We start from the raw sequence: 23,377 nt of genomic DNA, 5'->3' as shown, positions 1-23,377 counted from the left end.
AGTGTTAAAGAATGCTAATTCCACATGTTCAAGAGGAATTAATCGTTGTTTCACTTGACAATGAGGAGAAAATAAGAAAATAAATATTTGATATATGTCATATATTAAAATACAAAAGAAATAGTGAGTGGATGATGTCATCAGTTTTCTCATTTGCATACCGACCAGGATGTGCATATAACTGTTCTGTGAAATTAAGTGAAACCTTAAAATGTCATAACTTTCTTATTTTACATCCAATTTTGATGAAATTTTCAGTGTTATGCTGGTTGGATTTTCTTTTTTTGTTGAGGTGGACTTGTCCTTTAAGATTCTAGCTTAATCGGCCCTTTTGAGGTACAAGAAACCCCATCCCCATCGGCCCAAATGGGAGGATTGTCACTTGAGTGTTGAATGTAACCATGGATGTGTTTGTAGATTATGACTCATTTGGCTCTATTTGAATAAAGTGGGATGGTATGGTACCGTGAATAATAAATTATCCCAAGCCAATACCCGAGTGTGTCTGTGCCTGTAAATTAGCTGAATATTTACAAAATGGAGTGCTATTAATACCCTATTCTAAGTTGAATGGGGATTCCAATCTTCAATCTCTAGTCAATAAAATATTGCAATAATTTCATCTTCAATGCAGATAGAGAAAAATGTATGCATTTGCAACATTGAACAACTACATACATGTACGACCAACATGTACATGTAGTACAGATATTGCACGTCTTTTGGTATGGAGAAAGAAAATCCACAAGACTGACATAAATTAGCGTGGCCTGCAATTTCTTGTTGGAAAGCACTTTGTCAATGTGTGTTTATGTTGGAGGGATTGGCCATGGGTTTGATTGCCACAGTTGATTGAAATTCGATCCTGAAGCGGCAGCAGGAAATGTCAGTTAAATCAAGATGGCAAATTTGAAAGTCAATGAATTAGCCACCGTTTGTTTAGCATGGGCTGTAGGTTCATGCTGCGGTAACATTTCCCCCTACCTCCCGTGGGGTCACTCAATATGATTTGGGGACCGCATGACCGTTACCAAAATCGCGGGAAAAGGGGTCAATTTCACGGAACGTCCGCGGACAGAACACTCCTCGAAGTAGTGAAAATAGGGGTGCTCACCGTCCTCGATCTGATGGAAATAGGGGTCAGGAAAAAGGGGGGAGAACGATCATGCTCTGTATCTTTATGTGGACAACTCTACATTTATTTTACAAAGAATTCTACTTTTCTTATTTTTCAAGAAAAATAAAGTTCTTTTGGATTATTGTATCAGTATGGCTCTTGGTCATCTTTAAGGACTGAGCACTCTGACGCCTGTGTTGCAATTTGCTAATGAATGAGGAAAGGGTGTAAATGCCCTGTCCTTGAAATATGGTAAATAGGGGTAAGTTTGCGAAATGGGCAAAAGTGTCCTTACAATCTTATAATTAGGGGTGTTTCAAGGTACCATTTTACCGCAATTTTGTCTTTGTTTTGCGTGAAAATAGGGGGTAAATTTCACAATATGTCCTTGAAATTGACTGCAATAGGGGGTTACTTGCATTTGTGGTAACGGTCATACGCGTCCCCCTTTGCTGTGAGTGATCCCACCGGGCCTACCTTATCCACATGGTGAGTTGAAAACCGTTGTTTTACAGATTTCTATTCAAACCACATACAGAAAGCTAGTACAAAAATGGCAGTTCTTGACTCGCTGTATGGCCATCGTAGGCGAAAAGTGACTGCGCCATTACCTTTCTATCAAACTACCAGGCTCTCACGTCGTGGTGTGCTTGGCCTCTTGTTCCCCGTTCATAATGTTCCCCCCCCCTGTTCTCACTTCCCATCCCAGATAAGTTCAGTGGGGGAAGAGCAGTTGACCTTCTCCGGGAAAGGCAGTGATAGGTAGTGGATGATGCAGTATGGAAAGACCAGGTGAAAACTTCCCGCTTAACTTCCCTGCCTCTTAGAATTGGTAGCGTAAAAGGGACGTTACTAGTTTCCCTGCATAATTACATGTATGTCAGAGGTCAAATCATCCCTGCGCTTCCCAGCAATCAGAAAATTATCAATCATGCCCTTCATGATCCCGACCTAAAGGCCCCATACTAACTTTTTTTTTCTTGGTGGCCCACCAAGCAAATTTGATGGTCCTTAAACAATAGAAAACATTACAATTTGTCAACTTTTTTAGCCAATCCAGACCACCAAGTGTGGGCTTTCATAGAATTTTGGTGGCCCTTCTCTCATTTTTGTCTCACCTGCGAAGCAAAGTGAGACTATAGGCGCCGCTTTTCCGACGGCGGCTGCGTCAACATCAAATCTTAACCTGAGGTTAAGTTTTTGAAATGACGTCATAACTTAGAAAGTATATGGACCTGGTTAATAAAACTTGGCCATAAGGTTAATCAAGTATTACTGAACATCCTTTTAGAGTTTCATGTCACATGACCAAGGTCAAAGGTCATTTAGGGTCAATGAACTTAGACCATGTTGGAGGAATCAACATCGAAATCTTAACCCGAGGTTAAGTTTTTGAAATGTCATCATAACTTAGAAAATATATGGACCTAGTTCATGAAACTTGGACATAAGGTTAATCAAGTATCACTGAACATCCTACATGAGGTTCATGTCACATGACCAAGGTCAAAGGTCATTTAGGGTCAATGAACTTTGGCCAAATTGGGGATATCTGTTGATTTCCCCTCATAACTTTGAAAGTTTATGGATCTGATTCATGAAACTTGGACATACATGTAATAGTAATCAAGCATCACTGAACATTTTGTGCAAGTTTCAGGTCACATGACCAAGGTCAAAGGTCAATGAACTTTGGCCGAATTGGGTGTATCTGTTGAATTACCATCATAACTTTGAAAGTTTATGGATCTGATTCATGAAACTTGTACATAAGAGTAATCAAGTATCACTGAACATCCTGTTTGAGTTTCAGGTCACATGATCAAGGTCAAAGGTCATGTAAGGTCAATGAACTTTGGCCATGTTGGTTTTTTTGTTGAATAACCATCATACAATGTATCTCTGTAAGTTTATTGGTCTAGTTCATAAAAAGTGGACATAAGAGTAACCATGTATCACTGAACATCTTGTGCGAGTTAGAGTAGTATTCAAAGTCAGCACTGCTGCTATATTGAACCGCGTGATGCAGGTGAGACGGCCAGAGGCATTCCACTTGTGATATTCTTTCTTGTTGGGTGCTATAGGCCACTGCTAATGTCAAGCCCTCCCTACCTTATCCATTTAGTGTTTTGGCAACACCAATTTGAAATCAGACTGGTGTTGTGATTGACCACTTAAAAATATGACAAATTCAGTACATGTATTTATATCTGGAGATTGTATTGAATACCGGGGAGCAGCTCAGCTGGCAAGTGCTGTCGGATCTTACAACTTTCCTGGATTTTGATTGGCCGAGAAGCACTGTTACTATGGTAACTTTCGGATAAAACGGGACTTGTCGAGTAAAACGTCCAACAAGTCCTTTCATGAAATGCTTCTCCGGTGTTGAATGTGGTCTGCCGTATACCAATTACATTGGTGTTGACCATCTTACAACATGTACATGCAATTTCCCCTTTCATCAATACGGGCTCTAAGATCTAAAGATTGATTGCGTAAGAAAAATACTGGCTTTGGTGTTGGCGACCACAATATCAGAAGCAGAATAAAAATGTCTCAGTAAATTTTTTTTTTTTAGTTTTGTTTGCCTGATTTTACTCTACATGTAGGCCTATCTATCAAAATCTCATAATCTTCAGCCTTGGGTTCTCCTTCCAAATATCCTTTTATGGGCAATTCCACAGGTTGGACCAAATCATGAAACGTGAGTAACCGACACATTCCAATGATTTGCCAGGAGCATAATAGAATTTCCCAAGTTTTGTTTTTATGCAAAGGATAGTCAGATTGTGTACTTTGTTGTGATAAGGAGATGTTTAGTTCCTATCAATAATAATGGAGTTACAGCTCCAAGTATGAGTCAAGGTGTCTCCAAATGTAACGTGAGTAACCGTGGAATAGCCCTTATATAGAATATGTGTAGAATTGGAATTAAGAGGCTGATGAGGCATTCTGTGGAGTATCGATCATTGGTGCTCATTCACTGCATAAGTGATGAAACAAAATTGTCATTTTTTCAAGAATATTTCATCAATGTCATTTTACAGGTGGCTGTACAAGGATGGACTCCTTCCAAAAAAGACGAAATTTGTTGGATACGCTAGGTCCGTTATGACCATTGACGCACTGGCGGCGAAAACTAGACCATACATGAAGGTATGTAAGATATTCATTTGGTTTATCTTCACTTGGTATACGAGGCAATTTGTCTGCTTGCAGATAGTATGATAGCCGATTGCTATTTGGTCTACAAGCACTTGTCTAATTTCCTATTTGACTACCGTATGTTTTATTTTTTTACTTTATGAATTTAAAAGATGTTTTAACAGAATCTAACCGTAGAGACTATTTGAATATTAGATGGAATTGGTGTCGCCTAATTGGAAATTAGATATAATGGCAGTGAGACCAAATTGTAACTTGACAAATTGGTTGTAGACAAACCAGGATCAGGGGCCCGTTTCATAAAGGACTTGCAACTGTTGTAACTTTGCCATTATGGCAACTACAATGGTAAGAGGGCTCGGCAGCCAATCACAATCAAGGTTACCATGGTAGTTGCCATAATGGCAAAGTTACAACAGTTTAAACTCTTTATGAAACGGGGGCCCCAGACCGTGTGGGATATCATGAAACAGGTATGCAGACAAATCAGCAATTAACCGCAAATTTGACCCAACTACAAAAGCCGTCTATTGTTAATAGCAGTATTATTGGAGGATTCAGATCGTAAGTTTTGAATATGGATTAATAGAAATTGAAAAGTACAATGCTCCTTTGGATACAAGAGATGTATGCACATTTATTGAATCCTTTGGGGCCTGCCTGACCTGTTTCCCATGCAAATTTCATATGCAAATTTGATAATGGTTTCCAATCATAATGACTTGAGCATTTTGTGAATTAACATGAGAATGGAGTAAAATGGAGGTCAGAGGTACATTGTACACAAAGATTGACCACATTGGAATCGTCCATTAGGGCTTTACTGGAAGTTGACGAGGAGAAGAAAACAATATTGCAATGTAAAAATGTACCAGTTGAAAATTGTAGGTTACATTGTTTGAAACACAATCCAAGCATGCATCTTGTGTATTTTATATTTTCTCATTGAAATGAAAATACATGAAGGAGACGTGTTCATGGAACCTCCTTTCATCTGTGCTTTTATTGGCCGGCATTGGATGGGCAAAACCAACCATGATAATAATGTGAAAATTGTGTCAAAAGGCATGCCTTGTTTTCTCTTCAATTGAGCATCGTGAAAGGAAAGCGATGGGGTGCAATTGTTCGATCAAGCACTCAGGCTTTTCAGGTGCGTTCGGGTGTGAGGCAATGTCACGGAAATGAGTGTTGAATGATCGAATCAGTACCGTGTTTGTGTGTTGCTTTCAGTCTGTGTAAAAAGCAAGGATCATGGGAGAAATGATGGGATTGATTCTTTTTACTGAAGAAAATTCTAAATTAAGATATGATCAATAAAGGGAGTTTTGTTTCGGCCTAGTTTTGTGATGTTACTTTTTAGGCCTGTCATGTAAAATGGAAGTGATTGTTTTAAAACAAGGAAGCAGTGATTGAATCAATCACATACTGTACATGATAATTTAGCTATCATATACAGTCATCATTCATTCAGTCAGTCATATCCGGGCTAAAGCAACAATAATAATATCCCAAGCCGTTTTGAAAGCACATTCAGACATTAAATGGTACAGAATATGCACTATGCAAGAATTGAATATAAAGCCACGCTGATATCCAAAGTGCTCTTGGAAGTGCATCCAGACGTTAAATGGTACATAATATGCAAGAACTGAATACTATTATCATTATACTCTCTCTCTTGAATGAATATCCACACTCAGACTTTATTTTATTTCCAACCAGTTCATCTCCTTTCCATTTCATTTAATTTCACTTAAAATCCTGAAAACAAGTCTGGCTAACCCTGTTCAGTCTAATGAAACGAGTGCCAGTTAGACAAAATGAAACATGGAGCCAAAGGGTTAATGATGAAAGCTCAGTTAGAAATCACACCACCATGGCAATGATGACGATAACGATGATAATGATGAAGACGATGACGATGATGGTTATGATGATGATGTTCATGATGATAATGACTATGATGACGGAGAGAGACTGGACTTCTGCAACTGTCTCCTTGCTGGTTCGCCTTCATTAGCTATCATTCGGCTCCAGGCTGTCCAGAATGCTGCGGCCTGCCTTCTTTTGGGCATTCGGAAGTTCGATCACTTCTTGCCAACGCTTCACTGGCTGACAGTACAATGCAGAGTGCAATATAAGATCCTAATGCTGATGTATAAAGCTCTCCATAACTTTGCCCCGAGCTGTGTAACTTGTCTGATCATTGCACGTCAGCTAATCGTCAAATACCCAGTACCCGTCTGAAAACTTGTGGGGACAGAGTTTTTTTTTCATTTCCTCCTTGGCTTTGGAATTATCCACCTATCCAACTTCTTGATTGTAACCTTAAAATCAGAACTAAAGACTTAGCTTTTCAAGCAACTTTGTGACAAATGTATGACATATTGGGGAGCCGGCACCTGTGAATGCTTTTATTTTACAGCTATATGATGCTATACAAATGCTGATCATCAACATCATCATCATCATCGTTATAATGATATTGATGATGGTGGTGGTGGTGGTGGTGGTGGTGGTGATGATGATGATGATGATGATGATGATGATGATGATGATGATGATGATGATGATAATGATAATGATAATGATAATGATAATGATGATGGTGATGATGGTGATGATGATGATGGCAATATGATGGTGATGATATTGTTGATGTCTATGATGATGTTGATAATGATGATTTTTGTGCATTGAATTGATCATTTTCATGTAGATCAAGGATGACCAGGAGGGGAAGTTAAAAGAATTCTTCAAGGAGAATGTTTACTACAAGGGATCTTACGACGATGCTGCAGAATTTGAACACCTTAATGACAACCTCAAGACCTTGGAGAAAGGAAAGACAAACAGACTCTTCTACCTAGCTCTTCCTCCGTCCGTCTTCGAATCTGTAACAAAGCATATCAAGGGCGCCTGTATGGCTGAGAAGTAAGTATACACATCTTGGTCGAGCGGTTCTGACTTTCTTTCAGTCAGAGCGCTGTAGGTTCCCATTCCCAGCCAAGGCATGCTTTCCTCGAGCAAGAAGGAAGATATTGGGTGCCACTCAACCCAAGTGAGGTGATTGGATATATGGCAGGATTACAGACCTTGAAGGCTCTGAGAGAAGGAAAGGACAGCTTGAGCTAAAGCCAGGCAGGATAATATTACCACTACTAGAAGTGCTATTGCTTTGGTGATTTACTGTTTTCTGAAGTATATTCCCTCAGCTCTGTTCAACAGTAGAAGCAAGATAGTCCACAGATAATAAAGTCAAAATTGTAGAGAACTTATCCTATGTCAAACTATGTTAACATATTATTGTGATTGTTTGCATGTTCATCCTCCCTTGAATGTGAACAAAAAAAAGAATTACACTCTTCTGAATTGGTAAGATCGAACTTTAAAAAATAGTACATTATCTAAGTGGTTGAACGTTCCAATATTATCATGGATTTTTCTTGTTTTGAAAAAATGTATGTACCTCTCTGAAGCCCTTTTGCAAACAGAGGTGAACTTGTTATGTATTTAAAAGAAAGTAAAAACAATTAAGTAATATTTTGTTTTGAAAGCCATGGATTTTATTCATTTGTCACTCACTCATGTGAAGTGATACATAACGTTTTTATTGATTTTCCATCAACCAACCAACCTCTAGTGGCTGGACCAGGGTAATTGTGGAGAAGCCATTCGGACGTGATCTGGAGTCATCCTCTAAGCTATCCAATCATCTTGCCGGCCTGTTCACTGAGGACCAGATCTACCGTATCGACCATTACCTTGGCAAGGAGATGGTTCAAAACCTCATGGTGCTAAGGTAATCAAGAAATAACTCGTGACTCTTGTACTTAAACCTACCTGTGACTTGAACAGTATTCCATGGCTCGTTCCTATTGACATTTGTACAGTGACTTGACTGAATTAACCCGACTTGAACCCTAAAATGACTAGACTTGACCCTAAATTTAGTGGCTTTCCTCAAATAACCAAATCAAACTTGGGTTGTAGCTGTACTTAGGAGACCTGCATTGTGTTCGGAGGTCACATGGTAAGGTTAAAGTTCATTTTGAGGTCAACATTAAAGTTTACATGCAAGACTCTTACGACAAATGTTATTCCATCCCAGTTATTTCTCAATGAACTTTTAATACAATTCTGTTGCATCCTTTCGCATATCACAATATTTCTGGTCATTTACAGTGGGCGAGACACAACATCGCTTATACCTTTTATCGTTTACCTGCAGCCGACAAGAAATATTTTTTCTTTGCTGACCTTGTTACTTTCACTTGCAGAAAATCTTCAATTAACCCTAGCCCCCCCAAAAAAAAATACAATATTGTACTCGTTTATGTTGGTTAGTGTAAGTTTAAACATACTATTATTGACTTTTTTAAAAATTCAGATTTGCCAATCGTATGTTCAGCCCGATTTGGAATCGAGACAGCATCGCATCGGTCATCATCTCTTTCAAGGAGCCTTTTGGTACCCAGGGTAGGGGAGGCTACTTTGATGAATTTGGAATCATCAGGTAAGGGAACTCTTTGTTCTTGGCTTGTGAAACAATTATTACCTTTTTTACCCCAAATACTGTTGTGTATTTTCATACTAAACTCTAGCCTGCATTGTGTATTGTTAGTCTCATTCCAAGTGTACTAATCCTACTACGTCTACAACCATTTCATCTATCAACCATTTGGTCCAATTGCCATTGAGCCCAATATACAAGTTTAGGCTACACCTATTTTCGTGTAGTATCAACTTAATCTAGCACTACTTAGTCTATTTTGGTTGGATGGACTATTAATAAAAAAATGAATAGACCAAGAGTTAATTAGACTAAGTGAGAATAAGTCTAAGTGGATATTGGACCGAGTGTAGGTATACCAAATATCTAGTATTCTGAACTCGGGTTTGAATTAAACCCTGGTTTAAAGTTGTGGTTTAACTATGGAGAGCCAATCAGAGCACAAATCCCTAACAGGACACATTTGATTTACTTCAATAACTCCATACATCTACTTGATTTGCTAGTTCAGCCCTCTGGACTGCCATACCCGAATAGAACTCCCAAGGATTTAAAAAGCGCGAGCGCGCCCTCTCCCGTTCAGGCTTACTACCCATGATCACCGCGCAATTAGCGTCCATCTTCCTCTTTTGCTTTCGGCAAGCCACCTGTCAAGACGTGCTCAGATAAGTCTCCTAAGAGCTCAAATCTTTTTGAGCTTGGTATATTATTTTCGCTTATCTGTGGTGCATTCTCCCTTTTAATTTCAATCTTTCCATTTGTGTGTAAGATTGTGTTCAGAATTTACACTTGGCGTGACTTTTTAGACGTGTTTTTGGTGACACTTAAATTGTTTTTCTAACGTTTGAGTTCTCGTCGCGCCGCTTCGCTAGCGCGTTCGCGAGGCACCGGGCTTGGCCTGCCTACGTGGCAGCAAGCCTTCACCACCTGTCATGGTTATTGTTCTTCACGTTCAAAGCGTGGTGGCTTTTGGTGCCGTTTTTGAATTAAATTCTAGACAGCCTCTACACTTTGTTGTCGAGGGTGTTATTGTTATTTCTTTTTGCAGGTTGGGATCTTCAACTCTGTTCCTTCCTTGCTTTCTGGAATTGATTTATTAAGATTTTCGATTGATTATTGATTGATTAATTCTTCAATTCTCTTTCCTTTCTGTTCTGAATAAATTTCTTTATTGATATTTTATTCACAGGCGGATCTTAAAGCTCAATTCGTTTTTCCTTCTGTTCTGAATAAATTTCTTGATTGATATTTTATTCACAGGCGGATCTTAAAGCTCAATTCCTTTTCCTTCTGTTCTGAATAAATTTCTTGATTGATATTTTATTCACAGGCGCATCCTAAAGCTCAATTCCTTTTCCTTTCTGTTCTGAATAAAATTCTTGATTAATATTTTATTCACAGACGCTTCGGGGATTGTTTAATTCGGCTTACGCAATTATACCTGATGATTGTTTGGTTATTCAATCCCCCCTAAAAAAAAAAAAAAAAAATTTTTGTTCTTTACAGGTGGGGTCTCCTTCCTGTTAGAAATTTTTTTGACCTGTCCCGGAATTGTTTTCTTCGTTCAATTCCCTCTTCCCTCCTAGTCTTATATATTTTTTATTTCGACAGGCGGGCTCTACGATTCCCTTTGAGGATTTACTGTGTCGTTCTTCCTCTTGGAATCGTTACTAGAGACGTTCCTCCTTCCTCCTGTTCTGAATTTCTTTACCTTTCCACAGGAGGTTACTTTTTTTTTTCCTCTTGGAAATTATCGTAAAATTTCTCTTATCTGGAATTATTTGTCTCTCAATCCCTTTTCTTCCTGCTCTGAAATGCTTGTTTTTGTGTTTCTTCGCAGGTGGAAAGTTCGTTCTCTTCTGAACTTGCATTCATTTTTGAATTTTTGTTTCGAATTTTTCCTTCGGGCACAAAAAAGAGAATATAGTAGGGGAACCTTGTAGGAGTTTCTTTTTTCAAAGTCTCCGACCTCCTTTTTTATTTTCTTACAGGCAGATACCTAAACTATTCTTAGTTTCTTCTTCCTCCCTACCCCTCCCCTCTTGTTTTGTTCTGTTTGCTCAAACAAACTCCTTTTAGGAGGAGGGAAAGACCACTCCGGTCTCCACCTTTAATCTAAGCGAGATCTTTGTAAAAAAAAAAAAAGAAAAAGAAAAATTCTTGTTTTTCCTTTTTCAGGGTAGAGAGAGGTATCTTTGAATGGGACTAACACAGCCCCAGAGGACCTGGTGCCCTCCACGGGGACCGTCCCGATTGCAAGTTACAGAAGTCGGCCGCCTCCAGGCGAGCAGGAAGGACGCCGCGGTGAGCGCCCAGCGGCGGTGAGTATGAGGGTGCGTCGATCAGCATTCCGAATTTGCGGTCGGATGCTAAGAGAAGGAAGGCCGAGACTGTGGTGCCACGGTCTCGGACAAAGGAAAAAGTGGTAGCCAAGGCTTCCAAGCCTAAACTAGGTCCTGCCGCCGCAGCACCCATAGGGCTATGCGACCCACCGGCTACCGGGTCACCAGAAGTCCGGAGGGAGAGTGCGGTTCTCTCCCCCGGCACAGGTCAGGATCTCTGCTGTATAAGTCGTCCTCCGTTGACAGCATCGGGAGAGATCGCCCAGCCCCTGACCGCGAGAGGCGTCACACAGACTGTAACCACAATCTGATCGTGACCACAATCTGACCCCGTCAGATTCGGGTGAAGTTTCGTTGTTGGCGGCCGCCCTGCCAGGGGCGGCAAATCGTAAGAGATCACCCGTGCCTCTTGTGCCTTCTTCTGCTCCGGCCACGCCGGCGGAGCCCGCAAAATAAGAAGAAGAAGAAGAGGTCGAAGGAGAGGTCGGCCAGCCCTGTTGCCATGGGCATTCCTCCTTCAGACCCTCTTATCGGTGGCCAGATGTTACAGTCATACATGTTATGCTGCTATATTCTGCTACCGCGAGAGGCGTCACACATCGGGCTGTGACCACAATCTGACCCCGTCAGATTCGGGTGAATTTTCATTGTCGGCGGCCGCCCTGCCAGGGGCGGCAAATCGTAAGAAATCACCCGTGCCTCTTGTGCCTTCTTCTGCCCCGGCCACGCCGGCGGAGGCCGCGAAGAAGAAGAGGTCGAAGGTGAGGTCGGCCAGCCCTGTTGCCATGGGCGTCCCTCCTTCAGACCCTTGTGTCGGTGGTCAGATGTTACAGCTATTCATGCTGCTACATTCTGCTTTCGAGTAGTGCGGGTTCACCCCACCCTCGACGTCTACTCACCCCGCTGATGCCCCTGAGCATCAAGCGAGACAAGTGGGCAATAACCACCAGACACCCGGGAAATCCTCGAGCGATTCTGTTAAATCGCCAGCCAGTGCACCGACTAACCGGGTGCCCAAGATCGCGTGTGCTTTCCAGCATTTTCGTCGATCTCAGAGCACGTATCCCAGCCGACACGCGGGGCCACCCCGGCGCTTACTGGACAAACCCCCGGTTCAGTCCATAGAGCGAGACTCTCTTTACGAGGACAACCCCTATCCCGCGGTCGACTTTTCAGTAAGCGCTCAGGCGCTGCTTGACAAGTATCTACCTCACATCTACCCTCCGAGTGGGGGTATTGATGAAGCAAGGGAGTCCATATTTTCTCGCCCCGCCTCTTCAGGCGCTCCGAGCTCAATCGGCCGAATTGGGGGTCTCGGAGAGTGACGGGGTCGCTCTAGACGAGGCGGCTCCTACGACGAGGAAGCCGCCAGCTCCGTGGGTGTAAACCCACCCCCGCTCTGCTGCTGCCCGGAAGCGCCAGGCTCCGGCGCCGCCGTCTCGAAATTTTCAAGCCTCTCGAGGCTAGCGAGAAGGCAGAGGCAGGGGGGGGGGCGATATTATGCAGGTTCTCCCGAATTCGCCCTCTACGTCAAGCTCACATACGGCGACGACTCCTTCAGCGGTAACTCTCTCCATTCTTCCCCCTAAGCGGGCCCGTAGATTGGAGGTATGAATCTCTTACATACCGCATGCCGCACTTCTCTCGTGAGAATGTTTGGCTGCTTTGAGAGGACAACCTATCACGTCCGCCCAGGCGACGGGACCGTCGCTTTTCTGGCCTGAACCTCACTTTCTATTCGAAAGTAAGGGTGCCCTGTCTTACTTAGCTCCTACCCTTGCAACGCCAGAGTCAGGGCTAGTACAGACACCCGTTCTCCAGCGATCGCCGCTGAAGAGAGGGCGACTCTGATATGAGCACCATCACCGCTCAGCGGTATGTCTCACTATCTCATAGCTCTCCGAGCTTATGAGTATGTATATCGGATCTGAATGTCACGGCGATTAAAAGTTCTCCTGTGCTTAATAATCGCTATGCCTTCACCACCCGGTGCATTATGGTTATGTTAACCTATTTGTCTCGTATTCGGGCGGCTCGTACGAACCCTGCCCGAGCTGCCATCACCGGTCGTCCCCCCGGACACCGCCGGCAGCACCCGCACCGAATACGTGGAAGGAATCAGCTTTTCATATGCTAGATATCCCTCCTGTTGACATTCACAGCTGTTCCCCGAGTCTTTCCCGGTTGGGTAAACATCATCTCGGAGGAAAGTAACCGCCGTACATCTCATGAGATTGTTGGCTATGTACGCGCGTTCAAACTTGTTTAAAGCCCCAGGATTCTCTGTCGGCATTCTATGCCTACTTTCTGGGCACACCCACCGTACCGGGTCGGCGAGTTCACACCAAACTGTACACCGCCAGACCATCGGTCGAGCTCTAACTGTCTATCTTATAGACTGCCCTCTATGTGGGTCAATCTTGCGGGCGTCTCCGCCGCTCCCTCCTTGTGCGGAGTGGTCTACGGTGGATGTCTTTACCGTGCCCGTTAGTCGAATCGGCTTCTTTCTTAGAAATTTTTTCACGGCACACTCGAGTCGCCCCGCATGCTGCTTTCATCCTCCTTCCATGCAAGGCATGTGGCCAGGGTCACCGCACGACCGAGGATGATGTAACAGTGGATGGATGTATGCTTATGCCTTCCTAACCACGATCACTACGACCCGCCTTCTCTCGGGCCGACTGTGGATGAGCCTCTCCATGTAAGTGATTTACTTCACTGGAGTTTTCTTTTAGAAATTTTAGATTCTCATCCCCGCTGCTTAGGGCGTCATTTTTGCCGCCCCCCCCCGCAGCTTTTTGGAGCTCCTTATCTTACCGATATCGGACTGTTCCACGCTGCCGCAACCGGCGCCGGCGGTGCTCGCTCTTACGATCACCTGAGAAACAGGCCTTGTGACTGTTTTCATAAACAACTGGTTCTCACCGCAGACTGATGGAAATTTTGTGATTACTTCCTCAAGTCTCCTTCGCTTGTTTCTTCAAGCGAGGACTTCGACACTCTTAGCCAGTTTCCGTCCCTAACTTGATAGGACAGGGCCGTTGCTACCTCATTCGATTCCGTTGGGAATGTAACGGTTGAGGTATCATATCTGGCGATGTCTGTTCGTTTAGAGCATCTCTTGATGGTCGTTTACACGTAATATCGTGACAGATTTTTTTCGCCAGCTCCCTCTGGCGTACACTTGCTGCTGCTAGGGATTCCCCCGCCAGCGGACAGCCATCGCAGCCTAGCCTCACGGGCTCTCTCGGCGATGGTGGCTTGAGCCAAGCCACCTCTTCCACCGCGGGCACTGCACCCTCAGATGGGTGCTTCAATCAGTATGGGAGAAAGGGGATCCTGAGTTCTCTCTCGATCACTCGGTCTAACACACTTTTGTCGTGATGTGTACCGCGCTGTATCCCTGACACGCCCGGTTGAGCTGTTTTGACCAGACTGCTCTATTCTACATAGGCAACATGTCGCGGCATTCCTTATTAACAGGATGGCACTCAGTCGCTTTCTCGACCCTTGTCTGCCTTACGAGTGGTTTTCTTCCTAAATCCCTACTCTCCGTCGTTCCTGGTCCCCTTCGGACCGCTAGTAACTTTTTACCACAGCTCTCTATCAGAATTCTGCAGATTTCTGCCCTCACGCATTTGAGACAGATATCGAATTCTGGGCGCTTTCTCCCACGCGGAGGCTTCACCTACAGAAATTTCCAAGCTTGCGGGAAGCGTGCGACTAACTTGCGCAAGCTTGCGGCATGCTAGTAACTAGCATGCGGTTAGCTTAATAAGCGTGTGTGATATGCGTGCAGAGTAATAGTTAAGCGATCTTTTAGCGAGCAGGGACTGTTCGCTAGCATGCACTCGCTTATTAAGCGAGTGCCCTGCTAGTCGCATGCTAGTTACTAGCAAGCGGCACGCTTAAATTTCGGTAGGGGTTCTGAGATATCTCGCCTTCTCAGATTGGTCGATTGATCACTTACTGAGCCTTAAAAGCTTCAGTTTTCCGATCACGATTCTTGTTGAAATTTTCAACAAATTTCGATTCTTACGCTCTAGTCAGCAGGTGATGTTGTTCTCCTGACACTAGGCCGAGGGCCATGATACTTAGTATTCCTGAGTATACAGGGCATTCCTCTCGAGGACATTTTTGAGGGCGCCTTTTGGCGCTCAACTAACTCCTTCACTTCTTTCTACTTGAAGGACATTCCGTCCAGCGAGGCGAGATTTGCTGCTTCGGCGCTTAAAGCAGCTGCGGCTTTTTCCCCCTCTCCCTAAATTTCGTTGTTTTTGTTTTTTTCTTTTAAATTTTCTTAGGCTTACAATTGAAAACATGCCTCCCTACGGTTTGAGTCCGTGCTGGTCTAGCAAATCAAGTAGATGTATGGAGTTATTGAAGTAAATTATGAAAATACTTACCTGATTTTCTTATTTACGAGATAACTCATACATCTACTTGATACCTCCCACCGACCCTCCGCCTTGCGTAGCAACATGTTTCAACGTATGGGCTTGCGAAAGGTGAGGAAGATGGACGCTAATTGCGCGGTGATCATGGGTAGTAAGCCTGAACGGGAGAGGGCGCGCTCGCGCTTTTTAAATCCTTGGGAGTTCTATTCGGGTATGGCAGTCCAGAGGGCTGAACTAGCAAATCAAGTAGATGTATGAGTTATCTCGTAAATAAGAAAATCAGGTAAGTATTTTCATAATTTATTAACTCATATGACACCCAATTTGTTCATAATTGTGTGGGAATGATAGCTGAAGTATTTTTCTTCACTTTTGGCTCCCCATAATTTTAGCACAGAGTTAGACTGTGGTCTAAATTAAACCTGGCTTCAGAATACGGGCCGATGAGTTTAGCCCATGTGGTATAAGAGGGCGATTCCATGCTAGAAAAATCAGCCATTTTCACAACATTTTTCATCCTGCTGTCCAAACGCACAAATAACTTCAATTTGCTTTGTGGTAATATCAAAGTACTACTGGGTAGACATGCAAAAAAAACTGACAACCACCAAAAATATGTTGTCCATAGGTGAATTATAGCTTAAAATGTTGCGTGTCGTAAAGGAAATACCTGCGTCCCGTACGACTCACAACATTTTCACCTGTAATTTACCCATTATCAATTTGTTTGTGTTGGTTATTAGTTTTTCACATGACTACCCACTATAGCTTATCCTTGACAAAAAAGAATATTTTATTGCCCAAGCATTCGGCCAGGAAAGAAATTGTCAAAATGTCCCTTACGACACGTATGGAATCGCCCAAGACTGTCTTGAGAAGAAGACCTACTGCTTGTAGACAAGTGATTGTAGACCAAGTGAATACGAACCCTTGTTCTTATCCACAGGGATGTCATGCAGAACCATCTTCTTCAGATCCTATGTCTGACAGCCATGGAGAAGCCTGCTTCAACAGCAGCCGAAGACATCAGAGACGAAAAGGTAAGATCGGGAAACAAAGAGTCGGGTAAAAAAATTCACTCCTATTTAATCAAAGGCCAAGCTTTGCCAGATATACCCAACCATGCTATCATTCTCTTACAATTACCCCCTTCAAGTCTTTATGGATTGTAGCAAAGAGAATGTTGTTTTCATGCCATTGCATCCATCAGATGAAGCTATGCAGGGATGTAGTCAAGGCCATTGCTGCTTGAGAATACCTTCTCTCACTGTGACTCAGACCAAAGCCAAGGTCAGCAAAATGTGGCTCGAGGCCGGTCTCAATTATACATCCCTGCCTTCTGATGGTGGTGTTGGGTCGATGATTAAATTAGCTCAACAGCAAACTCAAAATGAATCTTGAAATCACTTTTTCCCTTTACACAGGTCAAGGTCCTGAAGGCCATGGCCCCCCTGACCCTTGACGACATGGTCTTGGGTCAGTACGTGGGTGACCCGGACGGAGAAGGGGACGCCAAGGAGGGGTACCTTGATGACCCCACGGTCTCCCAGAAATCGGTCACGCCCACATTTGCATTTGCCAAGTTCCTGGTCAAGAACGAGAGATGGGACGGTGAGTGACTGACTTTGCAAAGAATATTTTCTTTTGAGCGACATGAATGCTTTGATTTACAAATAGCAAATAGAAAAAAGTTTGTAACGGGTTTAGAAGATATGTGGTCCTTTTTAATATAATCTGAGTATATTGTTGACTGGGAATGAGAAATATTCCCTTGAGGTTAATGTACATTATATTATCTTTATATCATCTTATGTTAAGTTTTGTAAAGTGAAATTCAAAGCTTTGAATAAGGAGCACTTTATTAATGCCAATAGTGAATTGTCTTGTCTTGATGAAAGTATCCAGAGTCAAAGATCTGAGTCATTGGAGGTATTTTATACATAGCCTCCATGCTTTATATTGCACAAGAGGTCAGTCTTAAAACTTGTTATATGAAATATTACTGTATCGACATTTAAAGAAACATGTTGCAATTTAGAATAAAAATATGTTACATTTTCATTTTATTTCATATCTAGGTGTGCCTTTCATGCTGAAATGTGGAAAAGGTAAGTTTTTTTATAATGTCGATGATGATTAATGATGATGATGATGAGGAGGAGGAGGAAGAGAATGAGGAGGATGATGGTGATGATAATGGTTGATGATTATTATGATGATGATAATGATGATGAAAATAATGTTGATGTTGATAATGATGAAGACTCCGTCCACATTTTTTGCCAGCCATTCAAATGCCCCATCGCCGGCATTACTGACCCGCTATTTTCCCATTCCTTGCAGCCTTGAACGAGCGTAAAGCGGAGGTGAGGGTGCAGTTCAAGGACGTCCCTGGCGATATCTTTGGGAACATCATGCGCAACGAACTGGTGATCAGGGTACAACCTAACGAGGCTGTCTACGTTAAACTCATGACCAAGAAACCAGGAATGGCCTTCGGTACTGAAGAGACTGAACTGGATCTGACCTATAAGTCAAGATACAAGGTGAGCATGGGGAAGCAAAAAGAACCTTGCTAAATTGTCACTTGGTCTACACATGTTTTGTGTACTTCATACAATTAGTTTGTCTACTAACCATTTGGTCTAATTTGCATGTAGCTCATGCACTCTTTTGTCATATTTTCAGTTATGCTAATTCATCTAAATTATTATATAAACAGTTCATTAGAGAATTGATTTGTAGGTAGACAATTGCCAAACAGTAATTAGACCAAGTATATTTTGCCATCATGGTACCAGATGGTCTGAGAATTAAGTGGACCATCTGCTTGAAGATCAACTGGATACAAACCTTAGAAAACATCCCCAAACATTTTTAAAGGGTAGTTTGCATGAAAAAGTCTTTGATAACACTATGGGTGTCAGTGCAGGGGATTATCATTTGTTGCCCCCCCCTCCCCCAAAACACATAAGATAACCCTCTGCACTGACAGCCATTAATATCCCATATAAGTAACAAAAGCGTCCCATTAATTCCGGTTTGTTTATGATTATACATGCAAGTAGCATTTTGTCTCAATCATGAGACAGTGATTCCTTCAATTAGAGAATTTTTAGAGGTCTGAATGCAACAAAATTATCAATTTATTTAATTATGCTAGTCTTTAACCATACAAACTGTCAGGGATACAAGCTATGAATTCATTTGAAGGGACGAAATGTATTTTGAATTTTTTTTCATCTTTCTTCATGAAATACAGGACCTTCCCCTTCCCGATGCTTATGAACGTCTTATCCTGGATGTCTTCTGTGGCAGTCAGATCCACTTTGTAAGAAACGATGAGCTAGCTGAAGCTTGGAGGATCTTCACACCGGTCCTGCACGAAATCGAAGCCAAGAAACCCAAACCGATCCCTTACAAATATGGAAGGTATGAGCTCGTAATCCTCTGTTTTTTTCACTTTCTCTTGAATAGATTTATCCTGTAACCTTCCCCCCCATGCCCCTCACACATTTAAGCAGTGGCGGACCGTGACCCGGAGGAGATAAAGCATTGGAGGGGCACAGCATTGTTCACAAATCATAGAGTGCCCCTCCAATGCTTTGTCTCCTCCGGGTCACTGTCCGCCACTGCATTCAAGGCACAATTTAGCATAGACTCCAATTTCTAGTGGTAGTAAAGCTAGCATTGATAGGGGTGATATTGGCTCAAGGGTACGAGTAAATGCCTCATGGAAAGGATGGTATGGGTTCTGGCCCTGGCCGAGTCATACAAAGACTCTTAAAACAATGGAAACTTCTGCTCGCTAGCTTATGCACTTGGTATTTAAATTTGAGAAGGGTTGTGATAACATGATATGCATTGCCCACTGCTAGAGCAGTTTCATGATTGAAGTTCTACCCTTGAATAAAGAATTTTTATTTTTGTATGATTTCTTTTATGATTACTTCGTACTGTTTTTCTTTATTTGCAGTCGAGGACCAACCGAGGCGGACGAGATGGCCAAAAAGAACAACTTCCACTTCACTGGCACCTACAAATGGAGTAACCCCAACAAGTAAATTGATTTTAATAAAAAATGGCAGCTGAACTAGAGCTCAGTCTTTTTGTACATTTTGATAGCTGCTTCAATTATTGATAGGGAATAAAGATCAAAGATGTCGAGAGCGCTGTATAAGGCTTTTGGGGTTTAAGGTTTTCACCATACACTCTTTACTTAAACACGCATTGGTTGTCGTTGAGGGAGTCGTACTTGTATTATGTTCAATGCCCTGTTACACAAAAGGTAGTCATCTTATGATCAATGTTAATTGCAAGTCTGTAACAACTCACAAACATGGAATTGATTTTAAGATTGACTATTAGGATGTTGCAAGAAATTTACATGCAGTTCTTGATCAGTCATAAGTCCCAATATCAAGGGTAAGTCCTTAAAGAAAATTTTTAATTGATTTGTGTCCAGTTGCAGCAGAACGTAACCTTCTTGCAATACCCCAAACTCTCTGGGTCCATAACACTTAAGCTCCGGTGACGATTGCTTTGCTGCCAATTCCACACTTTAATGGAATGACCCACTTCAACCTGGGAGCGTTTCATGAAAGGACTTGTCAGACGTTTTATCCGACAAGTCCTGTTTTATCCGACAGTTGCTATAGTAACATTGCTTCTCAACAATCGGAATCCAGGAAAGTTGTCAGATCTGACAACTTGTCGGACGAAAATATTGATGAAACGCCCCCCTGGATTGAACACTATACCCTACCATAAACCCAACATAAACCCTATTGCAACCCTAACCCTATATCTTAGACGAAATAAAGCCCGGAGCAATAGTCGCAGGAGAAAATGTCGTGCAACCTACCCTATGTCACAAGGCTCATGTTCAATAGAAAGTAATGTCTGATATTTTGGGGTTGAGAATAATCAGTTTATATGAGCAAACGATTCAATCAGATTTTGTGTGTGCGTGCCTGCCAATGTCGCTGTAAATTGTTTGTTTTGTTCTGTGAGAAGTGTCTTGTTCACTGCTAAATCCCAGAATGTTGTGGGATGTTAATGGAGTATATTCTAAAAACACTGATGCTATCAGAATGTTGTGTGTTTCAAGGGCAAAGATGTAGTTTTAAGGTGTTGGAAGCAGAATACAAGTGCAATTTTAAAGTCCAGGGGAACGTTCCACCAACATTTTCGTCCGACAAGAAGTCAGATCCGACATCTTTCGTTGGATCTGAATGGATAACAAGTACTGTTACTATGGTAATTGTCGGATAAAATGGGACCTGTCTGATAAAATCTCCAATCAGTCTTTTCACGAAATGCTCTTCAGGATTCATACATGTTGAACATGCTAAACGCAAGCAGAGAAGATCTCTGCTTTGTCCAAAATCAGTTCCATTGCAAATGATGACATGAATACATGCACCTAATCCTTGTCCATGCGATCAACAAACATGATTATCGGAATTCAGAAGACATTTTTAGAGATATATTTATTCATACTAGTTATATTTATTTGTAATAGTTCTAATTGCCTTGATGGCATGAATAAATAAAACACTTTGGAAAATTATCAAGTCTATTTAACACAACTATTTATTATTAACGATGAAATGGTTTTGGGTTTCAAGATCACTAGCACAAATCACATAAAGCCCATGTTCACTTTTGAATGACACTGTCATTTGACAAATGGAATCGAGTGGGATTCATTTACTGATTTTTCTTGTTAAGTAAAGCTTTCTTTTCCATGGATGCGATTCAGAATATTCATATATGCTTAGAAGAAAGTACATATTTAGAACAAAATGAAATTCTAAGGCCGATTTTTTTCTCCTGTAATTAATGGCTGCTAGCTGTCCGATGCTCTTCCCACTCTCTCTTCCTTTGCTTGATTTTGTAAAGATTTAAGGTTGCTAGATTTTTATATCACAGGTTATGTAGATTTGAAACAGTAATCTGGTCATCACTTGATGACCAGAGTTTCAAAGATCACATTTGTTATATTCTAGGTTTTGACGTCACCTTAGTCAACATAACGGTATAATATGCACTGAGGGGATGTCAGAGAATGCTCAAAAGCTACTTAATTGGGTAGTTACCTTCATATGTGCTCGTGTACACATTTGTTTTGCATGATGCATACTCTTGTATTTCAGAGAGAAGCCTCTTCAATAATGAAAATAAAAATCACATAAACAGATGTAGATTGTAAAGAGCTTCCAAAATAGCTTTTAGCTTAAAACAAGGGAGGAAACTGCTATTCAGTGTTTGATTTTATATATTATTTTTTTTTTTTTTTTAATTAAGATCTCCCTAATCTTCATCCACTCAAATTCATAAACTGACACAGTAGTTTATCAATTTTAAAATTACGACCCAGAAACATGGATTAATTTATCAAATATCTATATTATAAGAGTTTTGGTAATTAAAATGAAATTGGGCAGCTTGGTTTGCTGAATAATGAAAGATCTCACTCTAGTTGTGTGTGTGTATTCTCCTTCCTTTCACAGACTTTAACATCTAGTCTCAAGAAAAGAAGCTCACTGCATAAAGCACCAGCAAGGAGATAGAAGCCATTTTATGTAACTAGACTAACATAAATTGAAGTGCATGGGGCTACACTTTTTTATTCTATGCTGTGGTTTTCAACAGTTCAAAACTCTGAGGCTTTATTCGCTTGTCTTTTCAAGAATATGTTATCTTTAAAAAGACAAGTAAAATCTAAGATAACATATTACCACCCTCAAACTACATGGTATGGACATTTGCTTCTAATCCAAGATAAAATGTAGGCTATTTTGTTGCAGTTATACCACATTTTTTTTGCTGAAGGGAATTTTTCTTTCTCTTTCACCATAGACAAGGCTTCTGTCTTGATTCTTTTCATGCATCACCTAACAAGTTTCTTGCCTAAAGTGTCGCAAAGAAAAGACACGTTGGACCAACCATATGCATATTTAGCTCATATTAAATGGAGCTTAGTACTACAGTCAATTTGCTTAAATTGACATGTTTGCCAGCACCTGCATTTGAGGGTAAATTTCTTTTTTCTTTTTGTCTAAAAATCCTCATTCAAAAATCGTTTTGTATTAGGAGAGAAAGTGACATGTTTATATGGTTTATGAGACATGCTGGCTTCAACACTCTGATTACTTAAGTAGATAAATAAACAAAAGTACTAACTAAAGTTAATAGTCACTTGGTTTGATGCTTTATTTGCAATTAAACAGTTGCTTTACAAGAAATTAAAACTAGATAATTGCTACATTTTAAATGAAACATAGTATTGTTACATTGCAATAAAAAAAGTTAATTTGCACATTATGAATTCCAATCCATTTAGAAATATAATTTCCCATTAAGTTTAGAACTTTTTCAATGTATTTAAGGCGTCAATTATTGACTTGAATCAATTATATACACCTTAATTTCCCATTGATGAGAATGGATGTTGAAGAGTATACTAAATATATATATATTTGATATGCAAAGCATGATTTAGATAGTATTTTATACACAAGAATAGAAGACTCATTTCTTGTATTGTATTAAATGGGTGATGAATTTATAGAAAAATAAAACATTTTGTGTGGTGCGTTTTTATTTATGTTCATACTACTACTAGCTTTATTCTGAACTTTTTTAACACAAATAGTATGTTGATATTGGTTGAAGTCTGTTCTTTGACTATTTATTGACTTTTATTTATCAGCTGTCAGTGGTGGGTATGTTTGTTTGTGTTTTGTTTTTGTGGTTGGTTTATTTGTGAGCATGATCATGTCAGAATGAGGAGATAAACATGTAGGCAAGTCAGTGATATATGCGTGTATTTGATTGG

General features: G+C 41.2%; 1 protein-coding gene across 5 annotated transcripts in view; it reads left to right on the top strand.

Annotated features, from left to right (window-relative positions):
* Positions 1 to 23,103, top strand: part of LOC121411771 (glucose-6-phosphate 1-dehydrogenase X-like) — a 40,932-nt gene extending 17,829 nt beyond the window's left edge. For all 5 annotated transcript variants that reach the window (XM_041604617.1, XM_041604618.1, XM_041604620.1 and 2 more), the window contains exons 4-14: positions 4,165 to 4,273; positions 7,002 to 7,216; positions 7,926 to 8,084; positions 8,673 to 8,798; positions 16,481 to 16,574; positions 16,959 to 17,145; positions 17,613 to 17,642; positions 17,878 to 18,080; positions 18,797 to 18,966; positions 19,511 to 19,594; positions 22,050 to 23,103. In XM_041604617.1, coding sequence (XP_041460551.1) covers positions 4,165 to 4,273; positions 7,002 to 7,216; positions 7,926 to 8,084; positions 8,673 to 8,798; positions 16,481 to 16,574; positions 16,959 to 17,145; positions 17,613 to 17,642; positions 17,878 to 18,080; positions 18,797 to 18,966; positions 19,511 to 19,594; positions 22,050 to 22,056 — 1,384 coding nt within the window. In that variant the 3' untranslated portion in view covers positions 22,057 to 23,103. The remainder of the gene's footprint in view (positions 1 to 4,164; positions 4,274 to 7,001; positions 7,217 to 7,925; positions 8,085 to 8,672; positions 8,799 to 16,480; positions 16,575 to 16,958; positions 17,146 to 17,612; positions 17,643 to 17,877; positions 18,081 to 18,796; positions 18,967 to 19,510; positions 19,595 to 22,049) is intronic.
* Positions 23,104 to 23,377: the final 274 nt, after the last annotated feature.

The sequence above is a fragment of the Lytechinus variegatus genome, chromosome 3, assembly GCF_018143015.1.
Source record: "Lytechinus variegatus isolate NC3 chromosome 3, Lvar_3.0, whole genome shotgun sequence".
NCBI classification, from domain to species: domain Eukaryota; kingdom Metazoa; phylum Echinodermata; class Echinoidea; order Temnopleuroida; family Toxopneustidae; genus Lytechinus; species Lytechinus variegatus.
This window is presented reverse-complemented; position numbering and strand designations above follow the sequence as displayed.